The sequence below is a fragment of the Chelonia mydas genome, chromosome 2 (genome assembly GCF_015237465.2).
Source record: "Chelonia mydas isolate rCheMyd1 chromosome 2, rCheMyd1.pri.v2, whole genome shotgun sequence".
NCBI classification, from domain to species: Eukaryota; Metazoa; Chordata; order Testudines; family Cheloniidae; genus Chelonia; species Chelonia mydas.
In genome coordinates, this window is record NC_057850.1 from 184,435,118 (window position 1) to 184,455,583 (window position 20,466).

Here is a 20,466-nt window from a genome sequence, read left to right on the forward strand (position 1 = left end):
ACTAAATCCATTTCACTGGAGAGAGTTTCTACAGGCAACTGCTACTATAGCAAAGTGAAATGAGCCACTGAGCCCTCTTTGCCCAAGATCAAATCACATGGTATGCACTTAATACAAGTTTAATCAAAAGACTGGATCCCCTATTTAATGGGAAATAGATAAAAATACTTACCTCATTTCATTGCTCCAAATCGCTTCTGGAGTGTCAAATTCCCCAAGGAAAATTTCAGAAAATTTTTCTGGCTCATAGTTTTCTAAATAACACACCATTGCTTCAGGAAGGATGTGTCCTAGTATACTTCTTTGAACTATATCTTGCCCTTTTGTCTAAAATGAAAGAATTTCACAGGTATTGAGGTGTTTCCAAGTTAAGCTGTAGTTTGATCACACTCATTGAATGATTAACATACACCGGGATAAGGCTTTCCTATTTTACAGTGGAATTCAATTAAACTGATTAGGATCTTAAATATGTTTGTAAAGTTTCTTTACATAGCTTCAAGTATGCAAAGATTTGCTAGTCAGTAACAGCTACTTACATGTAAGAGTGGCTAAGGAGGCTGATTTTTTAAAAGGATGCTGACCATGAGTCATCTTCACATTACTTGTAAAGGAGTGAAACACAGCTAAGTAATATACTGTAAGTCACAGTTGCTAACCCAGAACAGTCATAGCACTTTAAAAAGTATACCAGTTTTACACCCAGGGCAGTGAATCCCATCATCCTTAGCGATATAAAGCAGTGGACTATAAGAAACACTAATCTTAAGGTCATTGTAGTTATGTCCAACAGCAGTATGGTTCAGCTCATCAATGGAAAGCATAAGACACTGAAGTTTATTGTAGAATATTCATTTTGCAGCCAATGGCAAGACTGGAACAAGCAGCAAGTCTCTCTACAGAACTCAAAATCGTCACTAGGTCTCCTAACTGTGAGCCAAAAATCCTATCTAAAATTCCTAAAAGCTATCCAGACAGATTTAATTATATCATTTACTGGTCAAATTGTTTGTTACATCAATGATCTAGTTTAAGTTTAAAGAGTTTAACAAGCAACGATATCATAAATCCTTTTTGATATCATGAATTCAAAAAAAAATCTGATGTGAGCTAGCATCCTTTATACCTTGAATAAAGTAGATCAGTACATGGAAAGTTACGCTGGTTTACAGAACAAGGAATGTTCTTGGATCCTGCTTACTATAAGAATGCTAACAGGAAGTATCTTTAATTCAGAGGCACAGTACTACAGGCAGACACACATGCTATAGTAGCAATATAAGTGCAGCTCTATAATTTTATTTTTGTAAGATTATTCAATTTTTATATGGTTTAAAATGTGACTTTAGGGTGACTGTAAAGCATAAAGATACTGCTAAATATTTCAGACAAAACAATGTATTGCAAGCCTTCTATATCAAAAGAAAGGAAGAAACCAATCCTTGGGAAACCACCATCAGACTAGCACGATAAGCAGCTTCTGGATACTATCTCCTCCCCTGGTTCAGCTTTAACGCTCGGACATAAGTAGAGTAGGTGAATTAAGATGCACTTTCTGCAAGGGCAATTTATCCCCTTTAAAAAGGTGACTGAGTATTAACACCAACAAGCACTACTTCCCACAGTTTATTAAGACCTTAGCTTGGATCAATGTAGTTCCCTACAGTTTATTAAGCTGCAACCAAGTTTCCATTAATAGCCCTATTTGGCCTTCTCCCTACTAAAATTGGCAAAATTCAAATTCATCTCAAAATTGTAATGTTAAATTCTACTTTGGCCAGGAACCTTCATACAACGTTTAAAATGACTTGGACAAGGAGTTCCTAATATATAACAACCTAAAAATAATGGTTACAGTTCCAAGTTTTTCATTTTTGCCACTTCACACCAAAAAAAAACCAAAAACAAAAACAAAGAAATAGACTTAGTTCACTGGATTCCTTTAGCTTGATCATTTACTAGGCACTGTGTGCACACAGCTATTCCACTTGGAGGAACACAACTGATATCAGAGACTTATGGTCCACAAAGTGAAAAGAGTTTCACGGATCGGTGTACTGGCCAAGCCAGAAGGTGCTCCAAACTCATCTTAGCTCAAAGCTGCTTCCACTTGTGTTATGAAGAATAAACAGACCTCTTTTGAAATGCCAAATGCAGTCATCCTAGCTGCAAGTTCGGAAGATAGAGGCCACACAAGCTGTACAAATCTATATGATTTTACTCCTGTACAAGATGTTGGATGGGGAAGGTAATTGAGTCCACCAGATTTTGTCTCTCTCTGCCACTGAATATAGGGAATGTGCTTCCTCCTATTATTTCCATGGGGTTCTAGTGAAGGTTTTTCATTAACACATTACAAGCCAATGTCCCATTTTGAAGCTTCCTAAGACAAAAAATTCAGTCTCAGAAAACAGACTTCTCTGGTCATCTTAAAGTGTTCACTCACCTCACTTTAAGACCCAAGTTAGTTCTTTTGCTACATGCCTAGACGCACGCAAGAGACATGCAAATAGGCAGTGTCTAGTGAAATCCCACTCTTAGCCAATGGGAATGTTGCCTGGAGAGGTGGTAAGCAGTGAGATCTAGGTGTCTCAAAGGGTCTAATTGTAAGAGGAACAAGTAGTTGCTTGGATTGTTACTCCAATCATTATTTGTAGCACTACTAAAATAAACTTCTTCACATCTTAGTTGCCAATGCTTGGTTTGAGTTTAGAAAAGAAGAGTATGTTTAATGCACTGACTAGGCCAGTTTGAATGAGCAGCGAGAAAAGTTACTTGGCTGTGCAAATGGCATTTCTTCATGGTCTTCTCTAGAAACCAAGAGAAAGAGCAGATATTACAAACAGAATGCTTTCTAAAGGAGACTCAAAGCAGACTTGACTGACAGAAGTCAAGAATACAGGAGTCTATGCCCTGTATTTGGTGAGGGAATATAGTTCATTTTGTAATGAATTACTGACAATGCACAACGGTCACAAGCAACACAGCCAAGAGAATTAGGTAGTTGTCTGCTCAAGGTGGGGGGGGGGTTGGGTTTGTTTGTTTGTTTTTTTAAAAAGAGGACTTTAAACATGAGTGCAAGGAGGGAAAAGAATCTTTATCTTTAACAAAATAGAAGACAAAAGTGTCCATTTATGATGAGGATGTAAGCACAAGGTAGAAAGATTGAAAACTGAAGGAGTATACTTCAGAAAATATTTAATATAGAATTAACTTAGTTTACGAGAGCAAAAATAAATGTTTTTATACTAGTAATTTCTACTCACCTCTTCAGACTTGAAAGCTTGTTTTGTATGAGTGTACTTCAAAAACCTAGGAGAAAAGTAATGTTTTTCAGTTCAGTGATATTCTCAATGCGGCTTTGCAGAAAACAGCAGTATAGATGCTGATTCAAAAATGCATTTGCTTTTTCATTTCAGCCCTGTCTTCATATCAAATTTATAGCTTAACCCTAGATTTTTTGCCTCCTATAAGCTTTATAGAAAGCTTTGAATTTTTTACAAGTTGTAAATGACTAATTTACAAACAGAGAACTTATTTCTGACATTCTGTTGCATAGAGCACGTAGACTTTGAATTCATAATGTATGGGAAGAATAATTTATTACATGCAACAAAACTGCTTTAAAACTCAAATTCATTCGCTTAATAGAAAGCCATTTAGATATGCTTGAAGATACAAGTCTGATAAACGTGAACGTTTACATTAAGTGTTTTAGGCATTGATCCTGCAATGAGTTTTATGGACCCTTATATGAATCTCATTGCGAGATCAGAGCCTTTGTTGAAACCCAACTATTATAAAAATAAAAGCTCAAATAGTACACATCAAAAGCCTACAATATTTCTTCTAATTCTGGTATTATGTATAGATAATTGGAACTTGCTCTAATGGCTTTAAGTCATTGGAAACCTTGACCAGATACATGATTTTAGCTGTACAGCTGGGCACAGTATATGCACACACTCCCCCAAACACTACTTCAGTTCAACAAAACTGTAAATGTATGCACATTACCAAAGTGGACATGAAGTTTTTTTTATAGCGTAATCACTTGTACAGAAGCAAACAAGCAAGCCACTATAAAAACCTTGCTGTTCACTGCTTGATAGAAGTAACAGGTTCCCCTATCTAGTTAGGAGTATTAATATGCAGAGGCAGTTCCACACATAAATACCTAAAATTGTTATTTTCACCATTCCTCTTGTCCTTACCTTGCAACAGGAAGTACATTGGAACCTGTGTACATCATGATAAAGAAGAATACTCCACTTAGATAAAAACGAGATAATTGTGGGTTATCTTGCATGATGTGGAACAGCAATATGGCAACTTTCTCAACAAGGATAGGGTCAAACGTCAACAGCAGCTGAAAAGAAGACAGACAGAATTTACATGGAGCATCTACAAATTTTAGATGATCAGTAGCCATAAAAAAAACTAACTTTAACCAGCTAATCAAAATTAAACCCAAAAAATATGTTAGTGAAATACAGCCGAAATAATAAAGTACAACAGCCCAGGATACAATAACTGTTAAATTATATTAAGTTAGCGGGAATCATTTCTGGATAGTTACACATTTCGAAAGAACAGACTGACAAAACAAGCAACTTACCTGAGTAATATGGGGAAGGCAAGTACTGTCTGAAAGCAGCCTCTTTACTCTGGGCAAAGGTCTTATAATGGCATTATCTTGATCCCTAAAATATGTATTTTCCCAATCAATGTTTTTAGTGTATTATACATAAATATAAATACAGTATTTGTGCTTTTATTTTAAATGTTTTTGAACTGATTTCTCAGGCAGATTTTAGATTTTGATCCAATGGACTGGGTTGATATCAAGATCCTGAATATACATTCTGACAAGTTTTCTATCCTCATTTCTTAAATATTCATCAAACTTTCACCTGGTCTTAGCTTTGATATAGAATATATCCGTGAGGTTTAGTAAAATTCACATTAAGTATGGAAACAATGAGATTAGCTATCTGTTTAAGAAGAGTTAAAAGACGTTTGATTATATTTCTAATGCTATCAAAGTAACTGGAGACATTCACTTGTGTTATAATTTTTAAGACAATGTTAAATTACTAAAAAGAAAAGGAGTACTTGTGGCACCTTAGAGACTAACCAGTTTATTTGAGCATGAGCTTTCGTGAGCTACAGCTCACTTCATCGGATGCAGTGAGCTGTAGCTCACGAAAGCTCATGCTCAAATAAACTGGTTAGTCTCTAAGGTGCCACAAGTACTCCTTTTCTTTTTCAGAATACAGACTAACACGGCTGTTACTCTGAAACCTGTTAAATTACTGTAATTTCAGTTTGAGAAGCAGTGACCATGAAGTTTTATGGCACTTCTATTAAATGGATTTATCTTTGTCCCATCATAAAACTGTGTTAGTTCATCTCTCCCTTCATGGTAGAAAGATTAAAACTTCCATGTTCACTAAACAAATGAAATTTGCTACGAGATGGTAGATGCATGTCCTGTTTAAAAAAAAAAAAGTTTCTCCCATTTAATGTATCAATAAAACTGGAATAGCAATTATGCACATTTGCTACAACCATGGAAAGTTCCAGCCATTTTCTCCTCTTGGAACTAAAAAGACTCATTACCTGCTGGGAAAATAGCCACACATTGTGATCAACATGTTGAGGATAAGTGTGGCAAGGTCAGTCTCATTCAGCACAGCCTGTCCGTTGGCTAGCAAGCACCATTTAAGCTGAGGGATAAACTGCAATGGTCTCCAGCCATCCATACCCTGAGCCCAACAACGTGTTTTTGCAGTCAGCTTTCCCTTGGTCCATAATTCCTGCATCTTTTTTAAAGTCAGAGGTACAAGTTAGATGCTTCACACTATAAGCAGTAAGGTTTTCTGGCATTTTTCATTACTTGTCTTGGTAGCTCATAATGCATATAAAAATCAGACGCCCTCCAAGATTTTTTGCTATGAAAAACCAATACAGCCTAAAATATTCCTGTTCCCTTTAAGAACTGTAAAATCTACCCTTGTGTAGGATAGGAAAAAAGGGCCCAGAAAAGCAAAAGAAAACCAACTTGGAAGAGATTTTCAACTGAATTTAAGTCAAGTCATTATAGTAAATTGGATTATTGACCTCATTTGGAGACTACACAGAATTATAACTCTAAAAGCTTTGATTCTAGTACTCTTAAAAATACTATTTTATACACCATTTGGTAGTTTGTGTTACGAAGATAAAATGCACAAACACCGTAACCAAAATGATTAGATCACTGATTTCCTTTGAGAATTTAATCTTTCCTTAGCACAACAAAATTAGAAGCTTATGAATCGAAACTACATTAAATGTGCCATACCCACATTTTTCAGAGGTTGTGTATATTAAGCTTATTGGGTACCATCAGAACAATACTAAATATATATTGGATGTGGACTAAGTGTAAGACAATTCATTACAACAGTAATTTGGTATGCCAGTGCACATCCTTTACATTTTAATACCATTTTCATGTTAAATAAGATTTCTTTTTATGCTGGACCTCCAACAGGCTCAGAGAGCAGTAAACTAGAAGACTAATTCATTCCACCATATGGCAGGTACAAGCAGTAGCCTGTGGAACTCCACCATGCTATTAGAATGCCAGTTATAGTCAGAGAGTTGGTGACAGTATCACTCTCCTTTATTACGTAGGACTCCATGAAGTCTCAAAGGTGGGGGGGTAGGGGGAGGGATGGATTATCTAGCTGTACCCAATATCTGATAAGTTATGCTAAACAATGTGCACATACTGGAGTAGTATAGACTCTCTCCTCTTCTATAGACACACAATATCCTGACCTCTTGAAAAAGGAACACTGATTCCAAAGTAATGCACACTGGAAAACATAATCCCAACTAGACGTACAAAATGATGGGGTCTAAATTAGCTGTCATAACTCAAGAGAGATCTTGGGTTCATTGTGGATAGTTCTCTGAAAACATCTGCTCAGTGTGCAGCTGTCAAAAAAAACACCCTTACAATGTTAGGGACCATTAGGAAAGTGATAGATAATATCATAATGTCACTACATATATATCCAGAGTATGCCCACACCCCATCTCAAAAAAGATATATTAGAATTGGAAAAAAGTACAGAAGGCAACAAAAATTACTAAGGATATGGAACAGCATCCATATGAGGAGAGATTAAGATGACTGGGATTGATAATTTTAGAAGAGAGACTACTGGGTGTGTGTGAGATATGTCTATCAAAACCAGGAATGGTGTGGAGAAAGTGAATAAGGAAAATGTTATTTACCCCTTCATATAAACACAAGAACCAGGGATCACTCAATGAAAATAGGAAACAGGTTTAACACAAACATAAGGAAATACTTCTTCACACAATGCACAGTCAACCTGTGGAATTCATTGCCAGGTGATGTTGTGAAGTCCAAAAGTACAACTAGATAAGTTCATGGAGGATAAGTCCATCAATGGCTATTAGCCAAGATGGTCAGGGACACAACCCCATGTTCTGGGCATCCCTAAGCCTCTGACTGGCAGAAGCTGAAACTGGATGACAGTGGATGGATCACTCAGTTACCCTGTTCTGTTCATTTCCGCATTGGTCACTGTTGGAAGACAGGATATTGGGCTGTTCTGACCCAATATGGCCGTTCTTAAGTTTAATTATTTTATGAATCAGCCACAAAAAGAATACAATACCTCTGTAAAGCTGTAAGGACCGCTCCTCTCTTTATCTGCATTGCCAAAGTACCACTCTTTCTCACTTTCTCTCTTCATATCAGGTGCTGCTTCAATCACATTGCTCTAAAAGTTAAATATTTATATATAAATGATGTACCCAATTTAATGCAGGATCCAGTCTTGATCCCATATGACTTTAGCAATTTGGAAGCTAGCTAGTTTATGGAGGGGATTTTACAAGACTGTGTTATTGCCTGATCTGCATTAGGAGGGGGGCATGAGAGTTGGGTGGTGCTACAGAAGGCTTAGACTATAAATAGTATGTGCAGGGAAACAAGGACAAAGTTATGGTTGGTAGAGAAACTTCAGCCTGTTTCCTTACTTTTGTGAGTTTTTCAACATTGTTATAAAAGATATCAGCCTTAAAAGACTGAATTTCATAAAATCCTAGTTTCTGACCAAGCACCCTTTAAAACGGTGTCCGATTTTAAAAAGTTCCTCAAAAAAGGTATAGTGTGAATAAACCAAAAGACCTCATACTTGCAATGGTACTGTAGCCCTGCTTGTGTGGAGATGTGCCATGGTAAGCAGATCCACAAGGATTCTAATGCCATTTGAATCCATGAGGTCCTTAACATTTTTCTGTAAACAAGAGAGAAAACCTTCACATTTATTTCATGTGAGCATTATAGAAGTGTGTTATGGACACATAAAAAGCACCGTAAATGCCACCTTTGTATAGTATTTTAAATGGGATTCAAAGGTGAGATTTCAACTCTCCTCCTCACTCTCAACCATATTCTTTAGAAATCTAGCACAGAACATTTATACTTCCTTATCCCCTCATTACCCATTCAAAAATGCTAAATCATGCCTATAGATATAGCATCTGTGCCAGAAATGTAGAGAGTTTTACCCTTAACATTTGCATCTAATAAGAGATCTTTCCTTCCATGAAGTAAACACAAGATTAGATATTCAGTTAGTTTTTAAAATCAACTCAGAGCATTAGTTTCAAACTGGAGATCATTTTAACAGTTTAAGAAATGTATCCATGCTTCATGAATTTTCTTTTAAGTACTAGAAGAATAAAAATCTTTTAAGTACTCCTACCTTATTTAAAATGAGCTTGTTAAGGAATAGTATCAATCTGTCCCGCTCAAGTCTATCTGTGCACTTTTGGGGTTAAAAAAAATTGGGGGGGGGGGGGGAGGGAGGGAGAGAAGAACAAGTCAAACACGTCCAACAGGAAACACAAATTATTCAAGCCTCAAAAAATTAGCATGTTGCATTAACCAGAGAGTAAAATCCAATTCTCAAATATCTCGTGACAAACATAAAAACTGTGCAAAAACAGATAAGGCTACTTATAACAGTAAGATTTCAGAAAAATGTATATATAAAATGGTATTGGCAAACATGTTACAAAAGTCTCAAACATTTTCAAAAATATCTTGCAAGTCACTAAACAGTCTCACTAATTTTGGTAGTATTATTGGATTTGTTTTCATACTAAAAACAGCTCTTGAATAATTTCTACAGTTTGCTGTGAAGTCTGTTTGTGCAAAGTAATTTCAAGCATGCAACTTTCTTCTGAACCACACCTAATCCATGTTAATTGTTCATGTTATGGGAAAGGTAAAAATACCACTGCCAAATAGACATGCTATAGAATTCACTGTGAAATGGAGTTTTAAAGGTTAACTGATTTTTATTATCTTATATCCTATTACTGATTTGGTATTAAAGCATGTATGAGTTTATAATTTAAATGCACTTAAATGAAAGATGAGCTCCCATTTAAGGCTTGAGTTAATGTTTCTTCAGAAAGAACTGCCAGACTACTAAGACAAGAGCATTGTAAAAAAGGCAGCTCTCTAAAGCTTAAAATGTTCATTTCAATTGCTGCTAGAGAAGTGCAACCATGAACTACCCCTGACGATGGGCCAAACCTCTTCAATTCACCTTCAACAGATTAAACAGGCATAAGAATTAGAACCTATTAACTCAACTGTACTTAAACATGGTTTGTGTCTGCCTTTACCATTAAAGGGTTTCCAAGTTTTTACGGTTACAAACAATTCCAACCCATCATCCTTAAGTATACTAGTACGCCCACAGTTTTGGAGAAAACATGCTGCCTAAAAGACCACTGCCAATGCACTTTGAACAAGCCATTCTGAAGGTAAAGCATCTCCCTTCGTGGAAGGTCTACTCTCCACAGGGGAGCAAAAATTCCAAGTTTGCTGTTAAACCCTGATGTGCTTCAGGAATAAGCGGAAGACTAAAAAACTGCATTGAATGCTGTGTATATTGTTTTCATCTCTATTTTACTCTTTAGGTAGAGCTTCTATTTTTGTCCCATTTCAAATAAATTTATTCTTGCATATTAAAAGTAACGTGACTAAAAATGCCATCATCATAGACTTCCATCAGCAGAACGTGTCAATTAAGACTGAGTCAGAGGAGAGAAACTGACTAAAAATGACCCAATCCAGCAGTAACTTCCAAATGAAACTTCAAGGTAAGTCTGCAATACCAAAATCTAAACTGGACAGCAGCATATCAATGACTAAGCTATTCCTAGCCACCAATTAACATTTATTTTTATCTAAAAATACCAGCCAAAGAAAACTCACCCTTTCCAACATCCCAACAATATATTTAGTGTCACCAAATTGTCCTATTTCTTCATGACATCTTCCATAAACAATGGCCAGTGCTTGTAGACATAAACATTTCATGTTCACTTTAGGGGTGAGCAAGAAGCGGTGATAAAGTTCATTGAAAAATTCATACCTGTAAAAATGGAAGAAAGTTCACATTGAAGGAAACATGCATTAAACCTCAGGAAAAAAAAAATAAGGAAGACAAACTGAACTGTGGCTCACGATTTTTTGATTGCTCCACCCTCTTCAGTTTCATCTTCCTCCAACAATAATCTCAGGTAATAATCCCCTATTTTTATTTCCTCTGAAAGGCACTCATACTTAACCTATAAATGAAACATACACATACAAACCACTTGTTATTTCAGATTATACACTTAAAGTTGAATTTTTAACAAGCTGTCACATGCAATCTATGTTTTAAATTTAATTTCATGGTTTAACATGCTCTGTATGGTTTGTTTTTTCTTCTTTGTGAAGGAGCCTCTCCCCTGCAATAAGCAGTAAGGTTTAATAAGCAACATTTATGAAATATGATTTATATGAATTGCTATTCTAAATGACAGTTCAGTTTTCATTTTACTAACCTATACGTTTATGGCTGAAAAATTACTTCTTTACCCACAGATGAAGACTAGAAACTGACATTCTAAAGAACAGTTGATATCCAACTTGTTTCCAGACAGCCACAATACTTTAAGTGGCACAAAGCCTCTGGAAATCCACAGGGAATTTTAATATTCTAATACACTATGTATTTTAAAACAAAGCGTTTACCTAAAACTGAAGCATTATACTAAACACCTTTTAAGCACATTGTTTAAACAATCTAGTACAGGGATCTCTACAATAATGGATACAGTACAGCACTGTAACAGCTAATATTTAATAAGTCAAATAGGTGTTGCAAAGCCTAGCGGAAACAGTGCAATAGCAGGAGTACAAATAAAATCACATAATTAGATGAGTTAATGGGGTTCCAAGATGAAGTTAAACTCTGTACCCTTCACCCAGCCTCAATTAAAAACCACTAATATAAGAATGCTTGCATGTAAAGATACCTGCAAGAATACAAAAGTAAGTTAAAATGTTTTAAGTGTGGCATTACACATCAGTGTCTATTTCTTGCAGATTATGATAGTTTACTGACAGAATGCCAATATCCCTCAAACCACTCTTGGACCAATCTGAAGTGTAGTACGTTCCCTCTGTTTAGTCACATTGTACCTGTAGATTTCCTCGTGACATACATTGTGGTGATACACTCTGGTTTTGTAGATTTGGGGGGTTATCTCCCAGAATATAGGCTTTTTCTAAAGCCATATAACAAGTTTTCTGTAAGCTTTTCATATGTGACCAAAATATCAGTGAACAACTGCAGAAAGTATTTATGATGTACTGTGCAAAGTTTGAGGTTGTTTGATTGCATTTATTGGAGATGTAAAACTGGATTTAGTTACTTCTAGTAGACCCTTCCTACTGATGAGATGGTGGTTTGCCCTCAACAGCACTCAAGTTCCACTTCCTATTTTTGTTTTCTAGTCAATCCACTCCGTTGTGGAGACAATCTGCTATCTGAAGGCTTTATTATTGAATGATTTAAAAAAAAAAAAAAAAAAAAAAAAAAAAGAGAGACACCTGAAGTCTGAAATAGATCTAGGCAAGTCAGTTTATTCTGTTCCCACTTAGTTGTGGCCTCTTGGCTTATGCGACCCCTTAGAGAAATATTACCCATTTCCAAAATATAGTTTTGATATATGGAATTAATTTTTTTACCCTGGCGGTGTCAAAGGTTACTGTGTCGATGACATGTCTTGAAGGGCTTATTCCTCCCAGAAGCATCAATGTTCTGTATGCGATTTGATAATCCAATCTATTCAGGACTTTAGATGTGCTGCCTAATATTTAGTAAGCTTTCTGAAAGCCAACCCCTCCAAGTGTTTCGGTACCACACTGATCTTTGCACTTGTTAACTATTATTCACTTTTAATTGAACATGGGAATGTACAATAAATTATCAGGACAAGTATGTTGATACATACTGTGAAAAAGAAACAGGAATAGTGCATGGACCTTACATTTTAATGGCTTTCACCTCAGTGTTAACCTTGCTAGGATTAATGCTTGAAATGAACGTTAACCGTTGTTCTATTGGGAATTTATACTTAGGTGCTTTCTTCCAGTGTGTCAAAAGCCCTCTGTGTTAGGTTTATGGGACTTTGACCCAGATTCCCAACTTTGGTTGTCATAATGACAGCTTCTCTAAGATGAATTAATCTTTGAATCCATGTGTTGAAGCACTGCAGACAAGTCTATTTATGTGTATATTTTGCCATATCTAAAGATCTCTGCCACGTTCACTGTTAAGAAAAGTGGCTATTTGTGGTTTGAGTGAATATATTTAGAATCCCCCTTGGCTGATCAGAGATTTGTCTTGCCTGTACAAGACCATTTAATCTGGGTGTATGAGGCAGTTCATAGCGATTCCTTTGAAAAAGGACCATGTACCCTGCCTGGAGGGAGACTGGTCTGCATGGCCTGTAGACGGTGAATTTAAAAAAAAAAAAAAAAAAAAAAATCAGCACCATACAGAGAAGGTGCCTGCTTTCTCCTTCATAGCTTTGAGTTCATACACTCTGCCCAATCATTTATTGACAAAGGTTGTGTACAATACTCATTTAGAATGTTACTAAAAAAAAAGCTGATGTGTAAGGACACTAGGACTACAATATTAGTGACTTAAATAAAACATATTAGAAAAGTTCACCTCAAACTCATGATGATTCCATGAGATGACATTAGCACTACCAAGTTCTCTGTCAATATTGAATGCCCGCATTTCAGATTCAAGGGTATCTCTCAGCTCTTCCCGTGTTTTGAAGTTCCAAATCAGATTTGACTTAGTATGATCTTGAAGAAATCTAGGAGAAAGCACGGCTAGTAAAAAAGTTTTCAACTGTTTTAATGTTGATAAAGATAGTTTAAAATGCATATAACCCGCCATGCACATCAGAGCATATTGTACTTCAATTAATAGTACAGAAGGGAATATGCTTTGCCATCTTATTCTTGATTTATACAAAACAAGGTCTCATTTGTGTTTAAATCATTCTGATGTTACAGTAGTGACTTGCTCAATATGTCTACTTTGTCGTTAGTCTAAGGCAGAGGTTCTCAAACCATGGTCAGTGGACCACCAGTGGTCCGCGAGCTCCATTCTCGTGGTCCGTAGATCGTTCCCTCTAAGATGGGCGCCTGGGTAGCCACACACAAGACAATGAAGGGCCACCCACCTAATTAGTGGCGCTGCACAGGCGTGGCTCCACTAATTAGGTGCCTGGACCCTGGAGAAGACGCACATGTAAAGTGAGGTGGTGGCCTTGCGGGGGAAATAGGGGGTAGGTTGGAGGGGGCAGTGGGGTGAGAAGAGGGGGTGGGGGTGGGGGGATTTGGGATGTGAAGGGCTGTGGCGGCCAAAGAGGCGACTTTCCCCAGCTCCAGGTCTGTGGCTGCCAGGGAGAGACGGCCCTCCTTCCCAGCCCCAGCTTGGGGGCTGCCGCGGCAGCGAAGAGAGGGAGACACACACCCGCCTTCCTTCCCAGCCGCAGCTTGGGAGCTGCCATAGCAGGGGAGAGCGGGCACATCCATCACATTAGAAAGGTAAGGCTACTGACATTAATATACGAGTTGTGTGCTTTTATTTGTAGAACAAAGTTATAGAGTTTTTTTTTAAATATAGCTCTTTTATCCAAAGCGCTTTACAATAGTTAGCTAATGGTACAAACAACATTTGGAAAGATCATGAAGTGGTCTGCTGAGACTCAGCAATTTTCAAGTGGTCTGAGTTAAAAAAAAAAAGTTTGAGAACCACTAGTCTAAGGGTTTGTCTACACACAGACAAAGAAAAGTCTGCAGCTGGACCGTGTCAGCTGACTCAGGTTCACAAGGCTCAGGCTGTGGGGCTGTTTCATTGCTGGGTAGACTTCCAGGCTTGGGATGGAGCCCGAGTTCTGGAACCCTCCAACCCTACAGGAACCAGCCATGGTTTTTTCTCTATTGTGTAGCCATATCTTTAGAGTCTTATGAGCATCAGACAAGACATCCACTCTACCTTAAAATAAATCTAGGAGCCAGTTGATTAACTAAAATAAGGTTCTTGAAATCGGAATACCCTACTTTTCAAAAGCATTAACCCTATTAGTACTCTGAAATGCAATCTACCTCCTGGGACTTCGTTGTACAAGTGACAGCATAAATGGTAAAAGGGAAACATGCTACAGTTGTGTGTTACAAAAATGTCATATACAGCCTTGTCAAGTGTATCTGAGTATGCAATATCAAAAGCAAGAGAGAGGTTACAGCTGGCCATGTGCATTCCAAAAGCAGATTAAACAATTTCCCTAGCGCATTTGAGTATTTTTTTGCTCTATACACTGTATTTGTTAAAGTTCATGTCAAATATTTCAGGTTGTATTGTTTAAACTCTACCTTTATAGCCGTAGCTTTGAGTTAGGGCTTCTGTATCTGTCAAGTGAATGGCCGTGATTTATTAACCAAAACAGATGAATTAAAGTTAACACATTTATTCTAGATATTTACCTGTAATAGAAGAGATCCCAGTTTGCTTCTATTTTTATTCTTTGCCTTCGTTTCCTTAGTATTACTGGCTTCTGATTAACGTTCTGCAAATAGAAAAAGATGCCAAATTTAGGGCTAGGACAATTAGCAATAACAGATACCAGATATAAAAGTGGTTTCTAGTGTTACTTTAAACATGAAAATTAAGCTTTGTTTTCACTGGCTGTTCCTAAGAGATCTCAGCTTTCCAAGAGAACACTTACAACTAGTGATGCAGTTTTCTAATCAGTGATGTCACAGGCAATGACAACAGAACACCACAACTGAAATCGTTAGCTAGTGACTTGCACCATATTAATACTAAATTACCAACAAAGGTCATCAAATCATGCCAGAGAAACTTGCAGCCATGTACTTTTATCATACACAGTTACCCCTTATCTTGTATAAAAAGCCATATGCACACTGCAAAAACTGCTGGGTAATCCTGTATTTAAATATACTGTATTACATGCATATGTTAACCATGCAGGAAAACTCTTTTGCACCAAGCCAAAAAGAGTGACTGGGGAGCAAAATCAGACCAATCTTTCAGGAGACAATACCCACAGTAAAATTGGCAGCCACAAAACTGGAGAACACAAAAGGCTACTTTGTTGTTCAGAAGTAAAGGATCTATAAGCAGCCGGGGGTGGGGGGGTGGTGGTGAGGGAAACAGTCACAGACGCAACTTGGAAATTGAAAGATTTTTTGATCAACAACATCTAAAATGCACTGATAGTCAAGACACCACATGCCAGGCAGAGTTTAATGAAACATAAGCCACAAAAGTAGTACGCAGACTCACCATATTGTTTCTGTCCTGATTGTGATTGGAAAGTAGAAAGAAAAGAGGAATATTTAAACAAAATAAGATACAGCCACTAAAAATATTTTATGTGGTAACATGGAGTTATAAAATGTTACCACAACAAATACTTTCCATATAATTTGATGGATATGAATCACAATCTCCCTTTATTAATCTGATCATCAAAAGTGAAAGCTCAGAATTTTGTTTTGCAGAGCCATATCTGTTACTTATTGTGTATTCATGGTTTATCCTTCCCAAGTAAATAAGACATCAAGGAAAAGCTGTAAGTGTTCATACTTGGAGAGTTTATAATATGCAGCACATGGAAAGAGATTTTACTGAGAAATTCAGCTAAAATAAAAGAAACATCCATACATCTCTATGATTTATTTTGGTCTGAATTTTCACTCTATCCCACGAAGAATGTTGTTGGGCCTATTTCTGTGTAACATTTGTTAAAGCTAAATAAGAGTAAACCTGCCTCAGGACCCACATAATTTCTTACTTTTCTAAGTTGCGTCATTTCTGTTTTACTTTAAGACTTTATTTAAATCAGAAATCAGGAGAAAGTGTTAAAAATCAGATGTGATGTGTTGCGTTTCCCCTACTTTTCCATCTTTCCTATGTATGGGCAGCAAACTGAAAATTACAAACTTCTAAATGAAGAACTGAGACTTCAGAGATCGGGCAATTTTTGTTTCACTTAGAGGACGCTAACTGACTAGAATGCCAAGCTTAGTCGTGAGAAAACCAAAAGTTAGCAAGGACTAGGGACAAAAAAGTTGGAATTATAAGTCTCATCAACTGAGCTTTATAACCACAAAAGAACAACCACACAGAAGGGACAGGGGAAGAGGAGGAATGACAGAGCATAAAATAAATGCAAGGAAAAGTCGGGGGGGATTCTCATGGCACCCTCCAGTTTCCTCAACAAGGAAAACAGGGTGACCTCTTGGATATTAAGAGAATATAGCTGCTGAACACACAAACCTACACCACCATCTTAAATAATGTAAGTACTGAGGAGGCGACACAGACTGAACAACAGCCAGGTGACCTTAAAGTAAAAATCTGCCATTACTATCAAGTATCAGAGGGGTAGCCGTGTTAGTCTGGATCTGTAAAAGTGGAAGAAATTCCGATACCAAAAATTTAAGTCTATCCATTCAAGACAATGTTCTATTCTTCCAAACAGATAGGAAGTCAGATGAAGTACAGTGATACTAATGAATAAATATACCAAATGAATATACACCTCAAATACACATTGAAAATCCTTGAATATTTTCCTACCACATTATTGTTTAAAAGGCTGTTTCTGCAGCAGCCTCTTAAGGATTTCTGCTGCTCTAACTTCTGTAAGATGCTCATACCCAGAAGGGTGCAAAAGAATCCAGTTGCAGTCTAGTTTCCGAGGTAATTAGTTTAAGCAAAAAAAGAGGTGTATATGCAAGTTGGAAATGTGTGCATGACAAATGACATGTCTGCAAGATACTAATATGCCCCTCTCCTACCTCAACTGATTCACTACAATCACTCACATTTCTAGCTAAAAATGAAAAAAAGGGAAGAGACAAAAATTTATAAATCTGGAAACAAAGAACTAATGTTTTGTAACAGTATTTTAAATAGCAGATTCACAGTTAAAGCCAAGAATCAGTATTTCCATCATAGTCCTTGAAATCAACCATGGCTAAAACCTACCAGTTATTCTGCATTAGTCATGGAAAAAAGCCCAGTGTTTACACAGCATGGTAACTAATGACTTACTGTTTTTTAATCTCAAATTTCTCTTAAACTTGTTTATTGTGTTTTTACCTCTTTTTGAGCAATGCCCATTCTGTCCCTCCAGTGCATCAAAACCAGATCCACTTTCTCTTTGGCAAATTTTTCTACTTCTTTAGCAGCTTTTCCAGCCAATCTCTGCCACTCGGGCACTTTACTAAGCTTGCCATACTGGTCCTGTGGAATAAAACTTATCAGTAACTTGTGATTAAATTTCTATTTAATAAGTGTACTGGAAAAGATGAGCATCAATATTTTACAACAGTTTCTCCCCTCCCTCCCCCATTTAAATAGCAGGTACAGTACATGGAACAAGTTACACAGCTGACTAGAGAATCAGTCATTTTAAGCTCACCATTCTTTTTAGATAAATACAATTTTTCTACTTACAGTTGCAATTTTTAAGTTATCCCTAATATGCATCCGGTCAGCATCCTTCTCAGGAACAGGATCAGCGCTGTCCAGGTATGCCAGCAAACCTGGTGGCTAAATCCACAAAAGAAATAATTTGTATTCTGTAACCGTTCTCTGAATTCAAGAGTAAGTCATAACTGTGTAAGTGCATAATGTAGGTAAGTAGTCTATCATATATCAAACCCCTAAATTAAAAGAATGGAAATATTGCCACGTACTTGTCAAACATTTGCAAGTTAGGAAATGCTAACACTAAAGTTGCACAGGCAACGTTAATCTGGCCCCCCCTTGTGCATATACATTCAGATAGTATGTAATTAAAGACTATTTTCCCCCCACAGAACCCTGCTTCACTCAGTACACAGGATGGACTGTACTCAAGAAGTTAATCAGGGTTGCATAGTGAGCAGAATGTTGTATGTAGGACCCCTGCCCCATTTGTTGGGGAAGCTGGAAGTTGTGTAGTGAATGAAGCAGGGGACTGCAGGAAGAGACACAGGATGGTCTTATGTTTAATGCAGTTAATCAGGGGCATCTGGCACTGGCTTCTGTCTGAAGACAGGATACTGGGCTAGATGGACCTTTGGTCTGACCCAGTATGGCTGTTCTGATGTAAAAGCCACTCTACCCATGCCACAGAGTCCCAATGAGATTTTCCCAGAGGTTTAGAACTACCAAATTTGCTGTCTCCATGAAAATTAGCACAAGAGACATCCCTGACACCAGGGCAATCCCCATGCCCAATTTTGAGCCCCTTCCCAGAAGCATGGAGATGCTAGAACTTGCCAGTGATAGTTGAAAGTATTTAACATTTTTCCCATGTATTTCTTTGCCTTAAACTGAATTTTTTTGTTTTGTTTTTTTAAAGAAAGTTCAGCCTGAAACAGAGACCCAGCAAATATCAGCCAGAATGGTTGAAGTTTGACAAAATTATAAGCACTGAAAACTCAGTCCAATAATGGAAAGGGTAAGGCAACCTTAAACTATTTTATAGAAGTTCTTAGATACTACACTGATAAGAGAGTAAAAAGTGCCTTCCAGCAGTTCTTTAAGCAATGAGTAACAGCAGCATACCTATAAGCATAGCTCCTAGATCCACCTAGAATCAAAGATTTTAGCAAGTTTCCCTTGGACTAGGATACTAGCCAAATGAACAATGATTGCATCATAACCTTCCCTCATCCCAAAAGCCAAACCCTTCAATGTAAAGCAATAAAGTTAGCTGTTTGGCAATGCTTCCAATAAACTTAAACTTTTAAAAAGCATTATTTACTATATCTCCTGTGCCCTTTTTAGAGCTTTCCCCTTTACTGGCTTCACTCCTCACTCTTTCCTGTTCTTCTCAGGTATATTTAGTTGAAACTTTTTACAACTAAAGAGAATACCAACATTTGAAGACACATGAACTGACCAAAAAAAATATTTAGAAGTGGTGTTTAAAAAGAGTAGATCACTCACTTACCAAAATACGTTTCAACAAGCTCATAGCAGTTGCATTTTCAGCTGTCCAAAGGCCCACTAAATGTCTACTTAGCTGTCTGAAAAATGAAGACATTGAGAAATTTTTACTGTTGTCTTGGCTAGAACAGTAGGTTTTTAATCATTACTGTGAATGCAGTACCGCCTTGTAAGAGAGTTTACATTGTCAGCACATCCAACACTCAGATGCCCTTTGTTCACAAGAGCAAGAATAAAAGGTATGTTAATGTGAACTAGGTACCTTTTTGTAAAGCCCTTCAACTTGTTGCTCTTTAAACTTCCCCATGCAGACCCTGCTGGCATGCTCTAAAAAAAACCGGTTACTCACTTTCTCATAACTGTTGTTCTTCGAGATATGGCGTTCATGTCCATTCCAAGCAGGTGTGTGCACACCACGTGCATGCCAGCCGGAAGATCTTTCCCCTAGCAGCGTCCGTAGGGTCAGCCTGGGCGTTCCCTGGAGTGGCGCCTTCATGATGCCCAATATCGGGCCCCGCCGACCCCCCACGTCCTCAGTTCCTTCTTGCCAACTATTCCGACGGAGGGGTAGGAGGGTGGGTATTGGAATGGACATGAACACCACATCGCAAAGAACAGTTACGAGAAAGCGAGTAACTGTTTTTCTTTGAGTGATCATTTATGTCCATTCCAAGCAGGTGATTCACAAGCTAGAGCTCAGAAGGTGGGGTCGGAGTTATCCACAGAAAAGAGCACGGCTCGCCCAAAAGCCGCATCGACCCTGGACTGTCCTGTAATTGCATAGTGCAATGTAAATGTGTGTATCGAGGACCACGTGGCTGCCCTGCAAATTTCCTGAATACGGACTTGTGCCAGGAATGCCGCAGAGGAGGCCTGGGCCCTGGTAGAGTGAGCGGTTATCTGCGGAGCAGGCTCCTTTGCCAGGGTATAGCACTCCCTTACGTAAAAGAATAGATAGACACAAATCAGACATCAAGAATTATAACATTCAAAAACCAGTTGGAGAACATTTTAATCTCTCTGGTCA

At 37.6% G+C, this 20,466-nt stretch overlaps 1 protein-coding gene across 2 annotated transcripts in view; it reads right to left on the reverse strand.

Moving 5' to 3' along the window:
• Positions 1-20,466, reverse strand: part of DNAJC13 (DnaJ heat shock protein family (Hsp40) member C13) — a 101,238-nt gene that overhangs the window by 34,557 nt on the left and 46,215 nt on the right. The window contains exons 18-33 of one of the 2 annotated variants that reach the window (XM_037890309.2): positions 19,444-19,519; positions 17,958-18,053; positions 17,601-17,744; positions 15,777-15,791; positions 14,951-15,033; positions 13,119-13,272; positions 10,574-10,677; positions 10,322-10,481; positions 8,796-8,858; positions 8,223-8,324; positions 7,701-7,805; positions 5,623-5,825; positions 4,619-4,703; positions 4,215-4,369; positions 3,267-3,312; positions 173-327 (exon numbers count right to left, since the gene is read on the reverse strand). In XM_037890309.2, coding sequence (XP_037746237.1) covers positions 173-327; positions 3,267-3,312; positions 4,215-4,369; positions 4,619-4,703; positions 5,623-5,825; positions 7,701-7,805; positions 8,223-8,324; positions 8,796-8,858; positions 10,322-10,481; positions 10,574-10,677; positions 13,119-13,272; positions 14,951-15,033; positions 15,777-15,791; positions 17,601-17,744; positions 17,958-18,053; positions 19,444-19,519 — 1,746 coding nt within the window. The remainder of the gene's footprint in view (positions 1-172; positions 328-3,266; positions 3,313-4,214; positions 4,370-4,618; positions 4,704-5,622; positions 5,826-7,700; positions 7,806-8,222; positions 8,325-8,795; positions 8,859-10,321; positions 10,482-10,573; positions 10,678-13,118; positions 13,273-14,950; positions 15,034-15,776; positions 15,792-17,600; positions 17,745-17,957; positions 18,054-19,443; positions 19,520-20,466) is intronic. The other variant, XM_043540795.1, reaches the window with a different exon arrangement.